Source organism: Perognathus longimembris, chromosome 24, assembly GCF_023159225.1.
Source record: "Perognathus longimembris pacificus isolate PPM17 chromosome 24, ASM2315922v1, whole genome shotgun sequence".
Lineage (NCBI taxonomy): Eukaryota > Metazoa > Chordata > Mammalia > Rodentia > Heteromyidae > Perognathus > Perognathus longimembris.
In genome coordinates, this window is record NC_063184.1 from 27,737,499 (window position 1) to 27,754,240 (window position 16,742).

The 16,742-nt window shown below is 38.7% G+C and overlaps 1 protein-coding gene across 1 annotated transcript in view; it reads left to right on the forward strand.

Moving 5' to 3' along the window:
* Positions 1–14,258, forward strand: part of Iqcm (IQ motif containing M) — a 163,319-nt gene extending 149,061 nt beyond the window's left edge. Inside the window, exon 16 of the mRNA XM_048333551.1 lies at positions 14,148–14,258. Within this exon, the coding sequence (XP_048189508.1) occupies positions 14,148–14,242 (95 nt within the window). The 3' untranslated portion in view covers positions 14,243–14,258. The remainder of the gene's footprint in view (positions 1–14,147) is intronic.
* The last annotated feature ends 2,484 nt before the right edge of the window (positions 14,259–16,742 follow it).

A 16,742-nucleotide genomic window follows, 5' to 3' on the forward strand; every position in this document is an offset into this window, starting at 1 on the left:
GCTCTCAATGGATGTACTAGAAGCTAAGAAGGATCACAAAAGCATAATTTTGCCCTACCATAAGGATCTACAATAGAAGAGCAAACTATATACCATAACCAATAATGAGGAAAGTCATAAAGATTAGAGAGGAAGTAATGACATAAAGAATAGTAAAACAAGATGGATTAAAAAATAAAACAAACTGGTTCTTTAAAAATATCAGCAGAAGCTGAAAATCATGAGATGGACTGGGAAAAGAGAGAGAGAAAGGGAGAAGAAGAAAAGAAGGAAGAGAAAAGAAAGGAGAGAGAGACACACACATATACAGAGGACTCAAGTCGATAGATTCAGGAATCAGAGTGGTCCTCATTACTGACTTTATAGAAATAGGTTAGTAAGAGAATTCTACCAACAAGCGTGTCTTTTGAAGTAATTAAAGGAAATAAATGGACAGGTTTCTAGAAATTCACCAAGTATTGAAGCTGACACAAAAAGCAATTATAAAATAGGAATGGTCTATAACAAGTAGTGAGATTGAACTGGTAATCAAAACCCTTCTCACAAAGCAAATTCCTATCACAGAGGCTTCATTATTAGATCTTTCTGGATATCAATATAAGAATTGATATCAGTATATCTTGATTAGGTTTTGTCAAATATCAATGTAAGAATTGATGTCATTATTTCATGATTGGATTTTTGCCAAATATCAATATAAGATTGATACCAACCCTTATGAAACTCCATTTGATTGCATTGATCTAGGTGTGTTTTCTCATTCAGTATCAAGTGACCTTGATTACTGTTGTTGTATGGTTAAGTTTTCAATCAATTATAGAAGAGGGGAAAACTATTCCCAACTTGTTCTCTGATCTCAGTGTTAACCAACACCAAACAAATAGATCACAAGGAAATCAAACTACAGACCAATATTCTTTATGCATTAGGTTGTAAAAAGCCCTCAGAAAAATACTTTCAAATTGAATCCAGAAAAATATTAGAGAAATATTTTATGTATAATGGTCAAATGGGATTTAGCCCATTCATGAAAAATTTACTTAGCATACAAACATCAATCAAGTGAGAATGCTAATAGGGTGAACTTGATCAAGTTGCACTATAGTCATGAACTGCTTTGTTGAATGGCAAGTCATTTGTACAACTACATATAGATAATAAAAACATTAAAAAAACCTTTCTCTAGAGCAATAAAACCTTCTACCAAAAATGAAAAAGAAACAATCAATACTACAAGTAATATTGATGGAAGAAGAGGTAAAAACCACAATTGTCATAGGATCAAATACAACCCAGCTTCATGATAAAAGAACTCAACAAACCAGGAATATAAGGAAACACTTTAACCCGATAAAGGCTATCGGTAAAAAATTCAGGTTAAAATAGTGTAACATCCATTGACTTATAACTGGGTAAAGATGACGTCCATGCGATGGACTATTATTCAGCAATAAATGAAATACTGATGTATGATCCAACATAATTAAACTCTAACATATTGTTAAGTGAATGAACTGGGTCATAGAAGGTGACACACATAATTCCGTCCACATAGGAAAATTCAAAGATAGGCACTGTGCTGATGATGGTTGAAGGCCAGTGAAGACGAATAGCTGGGAGGGACTGCTAGCGGGTGGATTTGGGGGAGTGTCTTCCAAGTGTTCTACAATTCCATTGTGATGATGGCACAACTCGGAAGAGCCTGAAAGGTGCCCTGGATGCTGCAACTTCAAGGAGTGAAACTTTTACATATATGAAGTACTTCAACAAAATAATTGAAACAGAGCCCAAGGTGCTGTGCTTGTAATCCTAGCTACTCAGGAGGCACAGGTAAGAAGGGTTGCAGTTTGAAGCTTAACCAATCAAAAACTAAATGCACAGGGTCCCATTTTCACAGAAAATGCAAACTGATAATAAACGACCAATGCACAAAATCACATTCCTCGTCTTATTCCATAGAAGGTAGACCATTAACCAAGCCTTCCCTGCAGGACCTTCTAAGTGTTAATAATTTTATTTCTTTGAAAATGAAGGGAAGACAAGTACAAATTTTTAACAGGAGATGTCATGGACACATCAGAGAACTGTAAAGATCTCTCTGTCTCTTGGAAATTGAATTAATAGGGTAAATAGAGGGAATATAAGGAACCTAGTTCAGTCAATAACTTATTAATTCAAATGTATTTGTTGAACACTTAGTATGTTCCAGGCATGCTTCCAAGTGCTAAGTTAATGCAATAACAGAGGTCATTGATAATTGTAGTTTGAACTATGGTAGCTATGGAGATGAGAAACATGGACTAATTTGAAAGGAATTGTGGGGGCAAAATGATCAAGAATGGGCTTGGTGGGCTGGGGATATAGCCTAGCGGCAAGAGTGCCTGCCTCGGATACACGAGGCCCTAGGTTCGATTCCCCAGCACCACATATACAGAAAACGGCCAGAAGCGGCGCTGTGGCTCAAGTGGCAGAGTGCTAGCCTTGAGCGGGAAGAAGCCAGGGACAGTGCTCAGGCCCTGAGTCCAAGGCCCAGGACTGGCAAAAAAAGAAAAAAAAAAAAAGAATGGGCTTGGTAATTTGGGGAGTCAAGTTTGGCTTATGTTTTGAACTTGAGAAACAGGATAAAGTATATAGAGTAAAGAATGGCCAGAGTTGTGAAGACAAGTGATAACACCCATTTTGAATGTGTTGGCATTTGATAGATCTATCCAGTGAGTCTCTTGGTTCTGCATAATGAATGGTCTAGCTTCTAAGACTCTTAGAGATAACTTTGTGAGGGACACGTCAATACTAAAATGGCAGATGTTACTTATAACTTTCATCCTCATGTTTCTTTTTTTCATGTATGATTATTCTGCATATATTTATTTCATTCATTTATAGTACTTTTTAGTCTTATTTTTAAATTTTTTCCCTTCTTTTTTTTCTTATTTATTATCAAAGTGATGTACAGAGAGGTTATATTTTCATACGTTAGGCCTTGGGTACATTTCTTGTACTGTTTGTTACCTCCTCCGTCCTCTCCCCTCCCCCTTCCCCCTCTCCCTCTCCCTCTCCCCCCATGAGTTGTTCAGTTGGTTTACACCAAATGGTTTTGCAAGTATTGCTTTTGGAGTTGTTTGTCTCTTTATCCTTTGTCTCTTGATTTTGATATGCTCTTTCACTTCCCTAGTTCTAATATCAGTATATACGGTATCCAGGGTACTCAGATGAGATACAGTGATAGCGCGGGTACAACCACAGGAAGGGGATACAAGAGGATCATCAACAATAGAAGCTACGGTTTCACATGGCATGTTGAAAGTGATTACAACAGTGATATAAGAGTCGTTTCCATAACATGGAGTTCATTTCACTTAGCATTATCTTATGCATTCATAAAGGCATAGCTATTAGGCTCTTGTGATCCTCTGCTGTGACTAGCCTAAACCTTCTGTGCTAATTATTCCCTAGGAGGGAGACCATAGAGTCCATAGGAAAAGATGAAGTTAAACTTTCTCTCTTCGCAGATGACATGATCCTATAACTAAAGAACCCCATAGACTCTATTCCCATGCTACTAGAGCTGATCCAAACCTTTGGTAAAGTATCAGGATATAAAATAAACCCTCAAAAACCAATGGCCTTTCTATATGCTAATGACCCAAAGACCAAGGCCGAAATCAGGAAAATAAAATAAAAATAAAATACCTAGGAATAAACTTAACCAAAGAAGTGAAAGACCTCTACGATGAGAACTTTAAAAACATGAAAAATGAAATTAAGGCAGAACTAAGGAAATGGAAAAACCTCCCATGCTCCTGGATTGGGAGGATTAATATAGTCAAAATGGCAATATTGCCAAAGGCTATCTACAGATTCAATGCAATACCCATTAATATCCCAATACCATTTTTTAATGAAATAGAGAAAGCAATCCAGAAATTCATATGGAACAATAAAAGACCATGAATAGCAAAAGCAATCCTAAGCATAAAGAACAGTGCTGGAGGAATTACAATACCAAACGTCAAGCTGTATTATAAAGCTATAGTAATAAAAACAGCTTGGTATTGGCACAGGAACAGGCCTGAAGACCAATGGAACAGAATTGAAGACCCAGAAATGAACCCACAGAACTAGGCCTACTTAATCTTTGATAAAGGAGCTAAAAAAAATAGGATGGAAGAAAGATAGCCTCTTTAATACATGGTGCTGGCAAAACTGGTTCAACACATGCAACAAACTAAAACTAGATCCTTATTTATCACCCTGCACCAAAATCAATTCCAAATGGATCAAAGACCTTGAAATTAAAACAGATACCCTGAACACACTAAAGGAAGGAGTAGGAGAAACACTTGGGCTCCTTGGCACAGGACAAAACTTTCTTAACCAAGACCCAGAAATGCTACAAATCAAAGAAAGGATGGAGAAATGGGACTGCATCAAACTGCAGGGCAAAGGACATAGCTCGCAAGATAAACAGAAAGCCCACAGATTGGGAAAAGATCTTTTTTTTTTTTCCTCAAATTTTTATTATCAAACTGATGTACAGAGAGGTTACAGTTTCATACGTTAGGCATTGGATACATTTTTTGTACTGTTTGTTGCCTTGTCCCTCATGCCCCCCTCCCTCCCCCCCCTTTCCCTCCCCCCCCAGGTGTTCAGTTCACTTACACCAAACAGTTTTGCAAGTATTGCTTTTGTAGTTATTTCTCTTTTTTTACCCTGTGTCTCTCGAATTTGGTATTCCCTTTGAATTTCCTACTTCCAATACCAGTAAACACGGTTTCCAATATACTCAGATAAGATTACAGAGATAGTGTAGGTACAAACATAGGAAGGTGATACAAAACATTATCAATATTACAAACTACACATACACATAGGACGTTGAAAGTAGTTACAACTGTGATATATCACTTGTTTCCATAACATGGAGTTCATTTCAATTAGCATCATCTTATGTGTTTCTAAGGGTATAGCTATTGGGCCTTGTGATGCTCTGCTATGGCTTGCCTAAACCTGTACTAATTATTCCCAATAAGGGAGGCCATAGAGTCCATGTTTCTTTGGGTCTGGCTCACTTCACTTAGTATAACTTTTTCCAAGTCCTTCCATTTCCTTACAAATGGAACAATGTCATTCTTTCTGATAGAGGCATAAAATTCCATTGTGTAAATGTACCACATTTTCCTGATCCATTCATCTATGGAGGGGCATCTGGGTTGGTTCCAGCTTCTCGCTATGACAAATTGTGCTGCGATGAACATTGTTGTGCTGGTGGCATTACTGTGATTTTGTTTGTGGGCTTTTGGATAGATACCCAACAGTGGGGCTGCTGGGTCATAGGGGAGATCTATATTGAGCCTTCTGAGGAATCTCCATACTGCTTGCCAGAGTGGCTGAACCAGTTTACATTCCCACCAACAATGAAGTAGGGTTCCCTTTTGGGCACATCCCCTCCAACAATTGTTATTATTAGTTTTCTTGATATATGACATTCTTGCTGGGGTGAGATGGAATCTCATGGGAAAAGATCTTTACCGGCTATACAATGGACAAAGGCTTCATGTTTCTTTGGTTTTGTTTTTGTGGACTCATCCCCTGACAGCCATTCCCGGCCCCACTCACCCCCCCCCCACCACCCCGTGTTCTGCATGGGCTGGTGGCGCCTGGGTTCTCTTCCCCACAGCCTCAGTTTCTCCTCCTGCTCCATTAGGAGGCAGAGGAAAGACAAAGCTTTCGTTTGGCAACATGACACAGACTTTGTAGGCAGTTCATTGTAGAACCACACAAAGCGATGACTGCATTAGAGTAAGAGCATTTATCAGTGAAGCCTAGGAATGTAGCCAGTGCCACAACGGACAGCGTCCTTGTGACATCCTTCTGGAACTGACTTTTAGCTTGAACAGCAGAGAGATCCCACCCCTCGCCCCTCTCTGTCCCTCACGTATATAATAAATAAACTGGAAGAGCTCTGACATGGATAATGAAGAAAAAAGGCCGTGTACATGTTTTTATCCAGTAATGGAGCCAAACGACCAAGAGGTAGGATTAGAAATACATCACAGGAACAAAAACCAAACAGCTTAGAAATATTTAGTGCTTGCTGTTTATCCAAGTGACAAGTAATTGTGTCAGGGATAAGAAACTTTCCCTTTATTTTCTTATGCTGAATAGCTGAGAAACTTTTTTTTTTTTTTTTTTTTTTTTTTTACTGTGGATGGGTTTACTAATAGATCCATCCTTTCAAATACTAAAATGGGTGGTTATTTTAACCTTTCTGCAATCAGTGGATCTCTGTGTGATATAACTTGAACTTGTACATCTAAAAACTGGAGTTGGATCAAATTTGGGTCTTTGAATATAACCAAATCACTGTATTGCATCCACGTGGTGTAAAATCCATATCATCCAGAGAGAGCCATTGAATCACCATTGACATGGGATTTGACACACTGCTTAATGACTAGAAAATGCTCTAAGTTCCATAGATAGATGAGAAAGTCAAAATGGTCCCACCAAGCATTTTATTCCAGCTTGTTATTGGCTACATCATTCTAAAAATGCCTCTGTATGGGAGAAAGTGCCAAGTTATCCGCGCTCCAGCATTCTAGAGTCGGCACCAAAAGCTGAAGAGATACACGGTCAGTCTTGGTGTTTCAGCACAGGAAGAGGAGGTCTCACACTTTTAATGTCGCTGTTGTTTCCTTGAAGTCTTTTTGCATGTATCTCAGAGTATCTGTTGTGTCTGTACATTTTTTTTCTGCTCATGGATATTATAATCAGTAATGTCAACATAAGACTACAATCAAAATTCCAGCTCCAAGTTTTACACTGTGGATCTGAACTGGCTGCACTAACTAGTAGCAAAATAGACAAGCCTCCATTGTGTGTCGTTATTCTAACGGGCATCGGAGCTCAAGGGGGCTTCTGCCATTGGTATCACTGAAATTCCATATGAACACAATCACAGAAAACATAGACTACGGCCTTGATGGTTGTTCATTAGCATCCCGAGACAGTTTTGCAAGGGATTATTCCCTTCTATTCAGCAGGAGCCTTTCCCGTTCTTCTTCCTGACATTGTGTTTTTATCCAAGAAGATTACAGTGAGTGATCAGATGCCAGATAGAGCTTTCTATCCAAGTTGTGAAGGCAAAAAATAATAATAATAATAATGGTGACCTGGGAAAGTACCCATTTTGCAACTCAAAAACTTTAGAGTAGAAATTAGAATTATAATATATGCCACAGTGTCATATTAAAAACTGGGACTCAAAGCCAATTTCATTATAATCGGTTTACCCAGCATCCATGGAAACAACTTTTTCACTGACTAAATTACTATACATCTCCGAATTTTGGAAGAGAATCGACACAGATGCAGCATCTAAATAGAACAAAGCAGAGTACAGACTTGGCGGTATTCCAGTGAATTAGGGCAGTGCAGGCAAATAGTTTGTGTCACTCAGCTATGTCCTTCGACTGCACCCAACAAGTATTTATCCTAGGATTCATTTGTTAAGCATCTTGTTATAGGTTAGGCTCCATTCTAGAAAGAGTTATGATCTACATAGTTGTCAGGAATAAGTTTGCATTCTAGTAAAGAAAATGAGAGGTGAATACAGTGAGAGATATACATACACACATATATAGTATATATATACATCTTATATAAAATATATGCAATATTACATATATAATATACATTACATATGTCTGATCTATATGTATATGTGTGTACATGTATATATATGTATATATATATAGAGAGAGAGTTTGTTGATATGACTGAGAGAGGAAAGGTCAGAAGGGGGATAATGTATCCTCAGGGTCGTCACTTTCATTTAAATGGCATGTTCTATTAGCCAGTCTTGGTTACTAGGCTCGAACGCCTGGGATTATTCCTTGGGAAGAGGCAAGGTTATTGTGGCTCACAGGTTTGTTGCATTGGGCTCTGCTATGGCCGTGTATTTCGCTGGGAACACAGCCTTGCAGCAGTGCTCACCATCTTCCCAGTGGCTGATGAGAAGGGGACCAAGGGGACCCAGCCTCGTTCAAGGCCTGCTTGTGGCCACTTGGGCCACCTACCAGGACTCCTCTCCTCAAGGCTTCACCGGGATGGGGGCTGTAACACATGGTCCTTTTGAAGACACACATCCAAACCACAGCAGATGGCCTGGGAAATCCACGCCCCGAAGGGGACCGTTGAGGGCTCAGTAGTGGGGCACACGCACGGGGGTATCGGTTGCATTTGAGTCCTCAGGGCACCACCCAATCAAAATAAATGTCGTGTCCTTTGCCTGCACAATCAAAGAGACCATGGAGTGGAAAGAGCAGGAGACACGCGTGAAGAAGCAGTTCTGGAGATAAGTCCGAAGTGTGCATTTCGACGTGTGTGGCGTTTGAAAGGAGGACCACACATGTAAGCAGGCATTGCAGGAAACCCCTTAGAATCCCCATTGAGATATGAATGAGAGTACTTTTGTTTCTGAGATTCGCTGGTCTCTATTTTTCTGTATTTTGTGTTTTTAATTTTTTTTCATCTTGCAGTCGTATAGCAGTCTCAATTCAACAGGTCGGTTGTTGTTGATGTCTTCTGGTGAAAAGAAAAGATTATAACATATTTTTTATCCGCCTTAATTAGATTCAGAAACTTTAATGTGACCAAGTAATTCATTAAAAACCAGACTGACATAATGTAGTACAGTGGCATTAGTACAGTCGATTGTAAAGAAGTTTTTTTTCCCACCAGTTACTTCCCCTTCATTTAAAGTAAACAGATTCTAAAGGTCTAAATTAGGGTCTTCTGGAGCCATATGAGATTTGAAGCCTTTCTAGAAAGCAGAAAGATTTGCTGTGTTTTCTGCAAGAGATCAGGCTTTCCTAAGAGGTAAAAATGAACAAGGAATGAACCCACAATATACAGATAGCTATTTTCTGTGGCAGAACAATGCATTTCCTCTCTCTCTCTCTCTCTCTCTCTCTCTCTCTCTCTCTCTCTCCACATCAATATTAATCTGGCTTCGTGGGAGAGTCAGGGGATGATTTTAAAAACCGAAGGGCCAGCGCGAGCCATTAGTGGCGGCCGTGGAGGGCTCTGGCCGAGGCTGGTCATCTGTCACTGCATTGTCGGCTCAGCTGGGCAGGCCTGGCCGAGCGCAGCGAGCTATTGTTGATTGAGAAAGCTAATATTAGGACTAGATGTGATAAGAATGCCTTTAAAGAAACTAATTGAACGCTATCTCATTTTTGGCACTAGCATCGTGTTTCTTTCTGTGGTTTATCGTGTTCGTGGTTTTTTTTTTGTATTCACTCTCTCTCTCTTTTGGGGTATAAAATCCATTATTTAAAATGTGAGGGTAGAGTGACAGAGTGTGAGGAGCGTTGTGTATCGGTCTGATACTCAGTGCTAGCCCTTCTGTCCTATATGCTGGAAACATGGCAGGCCAACAGAACACGCTGGAACATCAATCATCGTCCCGGGGTTCACTTGAAACACTGCGGCGGGCGGCAACCCCGTCCAGCGAGGAAAGGCGACCACCACACGAGGATCCTTCCCAATCACATTTTATTGAGGAGCTGCTTGGTTGAGGGAGAGCTGAAGCGAGGGGCCCCAAAAGGCCAAAAACGCCTGCTTATATACCGTTGGGTGAGCATGGGTCGTTCCCTGATTGGTCTGTGACCGGTTGCTACTAGCAGCCGCCACGGGATTGGCTGGGACTAGAACTCACTTGCGCATGCGCGGGGTTTGGGCACGAAAGTCCACTAGGCTTTACCGTTTATGGAGTTGTTTACTGCTAAGGCTGCCAGGAAGCAGGCGCCATCTTGTAATGGCGTCGCTGCCGGCTTCCTGCAAAACACTTCCCAACTTTTTACACCAATCTTTTACATGGGACAGAGCAAAGTTGAAATGTATGAGGCCATTATGAATGATGGGGTGGTGATATTTCTACCAAATCATGCTCTTTAGCTGATTACTCTTATATAGAGGTTATAAATTTCTTCCAAAGAAAACCAAATCATGGAGACATACAGGATAAAAACATGATGTAAAATATACATTGTAGCATCTTGATTTTCACTGTATAATGTGTTAGGTTGTTAGCATGTTTGTAATTTTCATAATCACTGCAAATTCACAATACACCAATATTCTGCTAGCTTATCAGTAAAATGTGGTAGAGACGTGGTCATTTCAGTAAATGGTAATTGGTTAAGTTTTAAAAAAAACCTTATATTATCAAATTTTATTGTTGGAGAAATTCTATACTTCATCTAAATGCTGGCAAACTTGATTTTGGAGGGAGAATCTGAATTAAATCACAGTATTTAGGAAAGTCACAATTGGCAGCAATAAAGTAGCAATGGAATTATATTCATATTTGTCTTAAAGGTCTGGAAAAAATAAGACTGCAAGAGGTGTTTGTTCTGTAGAATTACAATAAATCAACTAATGTTGAAAATACAAACCAAGAGTAGACCTGTTCACTTCGTTTTTGTTTCCCCTCCCTCCCTCCCTCCCTCCGTCCCTCCCTCCCTCCCTTCCTCCCTCCCTTCCTTCCTTCCTTCCACTTCCTTCCTTCTTTCCTTCCTTCCCCTTCCTTCCTTCCTTCGTTCCCTCCCTCCCTCCCTCCTTTCCTTCTTCCCTCCCTCTTTACCTTCTTTTCTTCCCACTTTCTTACCTTTGTGCTACTAGATCTTGAATTCAGGACTTCATACTTGCTAAATTGATGCTCAACCACTTGAATCATGCCTCTAGCCCTACAGAACCCTTTCTAACCCACAAAGTAGGAGCTAACCAACTTGAGGTGTTGGGGCTTTTCTCCATTATTCATTCTCCTCTATTTCAGCCATGGTATTCTGGGACTTGGACAGAGTTGTGATCCCTCGGCTTCCTCCCTCTGTCTGCAGGAAAGAGGATGAGAGCAGAAGTATCAGATGGCCTGTAGGCGCCTAGCTATGTAGTAGCACAAACACCAGCTGAACGTATTTTTGGTCAGGTACAAGGAAACAAATGGCTGTTGGTTTCCCCAAATGTTGTTTACCCTTCTCATATTCTTCTCAACAACCATCATGTATAAATATGTATGGTATTTATTTAAGTGTGCAGCTGAGTACAAACTAAGCAAGGTGCTCTGATACTGTTCTCCACATACCCCCCCCCCCCAACATGGTGTGAAATTACTGAGCTCTTTAACCAAATGGATTTGAGAGTACCTCAATGGCTAATCTTAAATGAAAATTTGGTTAAAAGAATATTCAGAGTTAGAGGAGTGGAAGAGGAAGGAGAAGAGAGAGAGAGATCTTAATATTTAGGCTTAATTTTGACTTGGAGGATAGTCATCTATGTCAACTGATGAGTTTATAATTACTTTTAAAATTCTCTTTGAATTTGATAGATCATCGAGCAACGGTAGTTAATGATAAGTAATTACACAGATTTTCGGTATGTGTATGGAATATGTAATACCTGGGAAACATATAGCTGGGGCTGTTACCCTCATGATGGACAGGAAGTCGAGCGGGAAGAAGGTGTCAGAGACCAGCTGTAACCTTCAAAGGTCTCCCGAAAGTGGCCTCCTTCCTCCAGGCAATTCTCACTGCATCCAGCAATGGCTTCCTACAGGGTGACTGAAAATAAATCCTCTCCCTCTGAGATTTACCAAGCTTAACAAAGGAAAATAAACCCCATATAACTAGCTAGTCTATATTCTACACTAAACCAAGAGCCAGATTTGGAATTATGGTCTACCCACCTAACTAAATCCCCTCTTTCCTTCCCGTCCGGATTCCTTCTCTCCCTATGCCTCTCTCCCTCTCTTCTTTTTTTACTTCCTCCCTAATTTCCACTCTTGGAAATGGGGTCACCTCCAGCGTCCCTTTCTTCTCAGTGTTGTCAGGCTAGGCTACCTTGGTCATATGAACCCTATATTTTTATCTCCTATGTCTACTCCTCTTAAAAATACTGTGGTTCAAATATCCAGAGCATAACAGAAAAAAAAGCTGGACTGAAGAACACTACCTTTGGCATACAAACATCTGTGACAGTTACTGATTTCATTTTGTTTCCAGCCTCTGCATTTTCTTCCTTCTCCGCCAGCTTAGTAATGAAGTTAAAACACTTAAAATATTCCATTCAGGATCTGAGTTCTTTTAATCAAAGATATTATTTTCTGAACCTCCTCTGCCATATGGCAGAACTTAAGGTCAAGGATATTTACTTTGAAAGATGAAAAATATGCTGTACTTATATTGCTATCATTCCAAAAGATAAAGTGACACTTTTTTTTGAATGCTTTTGACATACCAGAAATTTGTTAATGAAGTAAGCAATTGTTAGTGAAATTTCTTTTAAAAGCTTGTATCATAGTGAAGATAATAATATAGAAACTCTTTGGGCTATTGACTATGTCACGTGCATGTCCTCTTTTAAAATTAATTTACTTTATTGTTATTCTAGAAGTGATATACAGAGGGGTTACAAGTACATGAATTGGATGAGAGTACATTTCCTGTTGTACAGTGTCTTTTGTTCTCTCATTCTCTTCTAGTTCCTCCCTTCCATCTCTACCCACAAGTTGTATAGTTCATATGCATCAATGTCCAGTGAGCCCCGTTGCTGTACTTTTTCACCCCTTTTTCCTCGAGTCCTGTGCCCTCCCCCAACCCTCCAGAATATACACATGTGACTACACCACATATAAGCTGAAGAAGACAGAATCATCAAAAAATAAAAACTAAAGGAAGTCTTTTGTTTCCCTGTCTTGGCTTCAATGTGTGTGGGTATCTAGAATTCCGTATAATTTGTCATATCCCAGTGCATCTTAGATCTAAGTTCCATATCAGAATAGGTACTGTGTGTCTCTCTGAGGTTGGCATATCCTTTTTAATCAATAGACTTTATTAGGATCATTTTGGCTTACAGAAGTGTTGATTGGAAAGTACAACATGTTCTCATACACCCCCAACATTTCTCTAATATTAAAAACTTGCATATTTGATACAACGGAGGAAAGAGTACCTAGAAGATATTATTGCCCATCGGTCTTTTGATCCATATTGTTGGATCCTTTCAACAGCTGGACCAGATAGATGTTAGGCTCATTCCAGAAATAAGGAACTGATGAACACAGGCTGTCTTCATTCCCTGACTATTGTTTACCATGCTATGATGAACAATGGGAGTGCAGATGTCTCTCTGTGGTGTGTTCATTTTATTTTCTTTTTTGCTGACAAGGAGGCTGGCTGAATTGGACGGTACTTTCAATTTCATTTGTGATCCTTGCATCAGCCATGGGCCAGCTTTTACTCAACTCTACATCCTCACCGAGATTTTTGGTAATAGCCATACATGCTTACAGGTTGAAGAAGATTTGTTCTTTTTGGTTTTGTGATTTGGATTTCTACTTCCATGACAACAAACGCGACTGAGCTTTTTTTTTTTTTTTTTTTTTTACATACATGTCTTCCCTTTGTTCTTTGTTTTTAATTTTTAATTTTAGTGTAAGATCCTTACTGAGATCCTTTGTTAATGGTGCCTATTTTAATTTTGTTGTCATAAAGAATTTTTCTTTCTAGCTTTGCTCCATTTCTTACAAAATGCCAAGTTAGATATTTCCATTCAGCATTGGGGATTGTTGTCATAACCTTGTTTTGTGTCAGCTGGTTTATTCAACAACTATAGGACTTGAACAGCAAATGATAGCCACAGTAAATGTATGACATATATATATATATATATGTATTTTTTTTTTTTACTAAAAATCATCTTATAGCTAAAGGGATCAAATACTGCTAGTTATTACAAATAAAGGTTCGTATTGATTCAACTGCCAGTATCAGAATCAACAATTTCAATACCGTTCTTCTTATGACCAAACATACATTGCATCTGATTTACCTCATGTTCTGGGTATCAATGGAATTCAATTACTATCATTTCTTCCTTCAATTCTTTGGTACAAAATAATTTTAATTGAGTCTCTTGGCAAAATATAAAAGGTAATCCAATGAATGAACACAATGTGTCAATTCAAATGTTTAGCATGTCATAGAATAACTGTAATTAATTTTCTACTGTATTCTAGAGTTTTTAAAAACAATGCATTTCTATTGTACTAATTGACTATTAATGTGGCTACATCTTTTGTATTGTAGTGAGTGGACATCCAATACTGAAAAGAGCTAACATCCGGGTTGTTGGAAAGTTGGTGGCCAGATCCCTAAGAGAAAGGAAAATGAGACAATCTTAGGAATCATGAGAAGTTAAATAAGATTTCAACACAAGATTGCTCCTTTTTATAGTCAAATGTAACTACTCAAATACAAATCAATAGTGGACATGGATTAATTTGAAATCAACAAGGAAAAAAATCTTTGATTGGAAAAGGAAGACTTTGGCAAGTGATTCTATAATTTCTGAATATCTGTGGATGAACACCGCTCATTTTCTCTTCTTCAAAAACCATCTGTAGTAAAGTCCCACAGCAGCAATACTGCTTTAACTGGACTGAAATTTTTCTGTATTACCAATAACACTGTATTAACATTACAATTTTCATTTCTAAAATTCATGATTCTGGTCTAAAACATTATTGGAATCATAGTTTTTACTCATTAAAATGGTAATATTGTGATGTTTTGCTGAAATTATATATGCCAGTTCTTCATTATTGTTTTCTTTTTCAGACTCTCTTTCATCACTTAAATTCTTTTGGAAATGGCTTCTGAAAAAATGCTTTATGTTATTTTTTAAAGCACAGTCATTTTTGATGTATCACCCATTACCAAGTGAAAAACAGAATTAATATACAGTGTACTTTATTTTTACTTTAAAGAATTTGTAGTACAGTAGCTAAATGACCAATTTCTTGATAATCTTGATTTTAATTACATCCATCCATCCATCATCTGTCTATCCATCCCATATTCTAGAATGTGATTAGAGTAACAAGTAAGCAGCCATAGTTCAAAGAACAGAATCTATGCACAGCATGGAGACAAGATGTAAACAGAGATGAGAAGTGCATGACCAATTCCCTATGTTTTTCAGGCTTGTTACCTTTGATATATTACTTCCAGGATACTATTGAGTTTTAAAACAAATAGCTCTCTCAGATTGTTTTCATGCAATTGGGGCTTACTGTTATGTGTGTGTGTGTGTGTGTGTATGTATGTCTATATATATATATATATATATATATATATATAGCTATTATATATATATATTCAAAATGAATTTTTAAAAAGTCAATTAGAGGAGTCATGTTAGGTCTAAGCCTCATTAAAACCAGAAGGAAGATGACTAAAAGCCATGACAAAGTCTAACCACAAAATATGAGAGCTAAAACACTGGATAGGGAAAAATAGTGGGTTCCTATCTAAAATACAACTTATCTATGCCATGAAATTGTATCTTCCCCTTATTGATAATGAAATTTCAAGGTGTTTATTTTTCTTTATTGATATCCTGAATAAAAGAAACACCCGGTGAAACAGTTAGGCATGAGCTTGGTACTGGTGGCTCACACGTACAATCAGGGCTGCTTGGGAGTCTGAATTACAGGAGCTCACGATCTGAGGCCAGCGCATCAGAAATAACTGTGTGGCCATACTCAACCCACATCTGGGAATGGTGGTGTGAGCCTGTCATCCTAACGGCTCAGGAGGCTAAGATCACCTGGAGGGTTGTGGTTCACAGGCCAGCAGAAGAAACCCAGAGAAAACTGTGTCTAGAGACATGTACCTGTTGTTACAGCCATGAAAGAAAGCCTAAAATAGGCGGATTATAATCCAGGCATGTGCTTGGGCAGGAAGTAAGACCTTATCTCCAAAATATTCAGTACAAAAAAAAGGAGGTTAGAGAAGTTACTCAGTGGTAAAGCTTCTTTCTACCCCTACCTATCAAATGCTGGGCCTAGTTCAAAACTAAGTTTTGTTTTTTTTAAAAAATGCCCACAATTTGAGTCTCAGTATGATAAGGTATCATCAGACTGCTCCTTTTAATATTAGGAAAAAGCTGGACTAGAATTCACCTTGATTCCTGTGACTCATGCCTGTGATCTTAGCTATTCAACACACTGACACCTGGAAGATCATGGTTCAAAGTCAGCCTGAGCAGAAAACTCTGGAAGATTCCATCTCAAAGGACCCAGAAAAATATCAGACTCGAAGCATGATTCCAGTGATGAGTATAGACTGTGCACAAGAAAGTGGAGCTAACATGTGAAGTCTTGAGTTCAAGCCCCAATGCCAACACACGGACATGCACACACACACACACACACACACACACACACACACACACACACACACACACACACACACCTGGCTAGAATTCTACCTTTACTGCTTAAAATATCAGAAGAACATGCAGATATAATACGAGGCACTTATAAACTTGAATGCTGGATTACTTAAGTCATGCAGTGTGAATTCTATTCCAAATGGTAAGTTATTTATAAGAGGAAATTAATATAAAATAATGGTAAAAATAACTATTTTTTGTTGCTCTTGGGGTTTCAACTCAGGCCATGGGCATTGTTGCTGAGCTCTCTTGCTCAAGATTTGAACTCTACCACTTTGAGTCACTTGTGGTGTTTGAGTAGTTACTTGGAGATAATAGTGTTACTAGGACTTTTCTGCCTGGCTTCAAACCACGATCCTAGATCTCAGCCTTCTGAGTAGCTAGGATCACAGGCATGAGCCACCAGTGCCTAGTACCAAACCAACTTTAAGAAAATAAAAACTTTA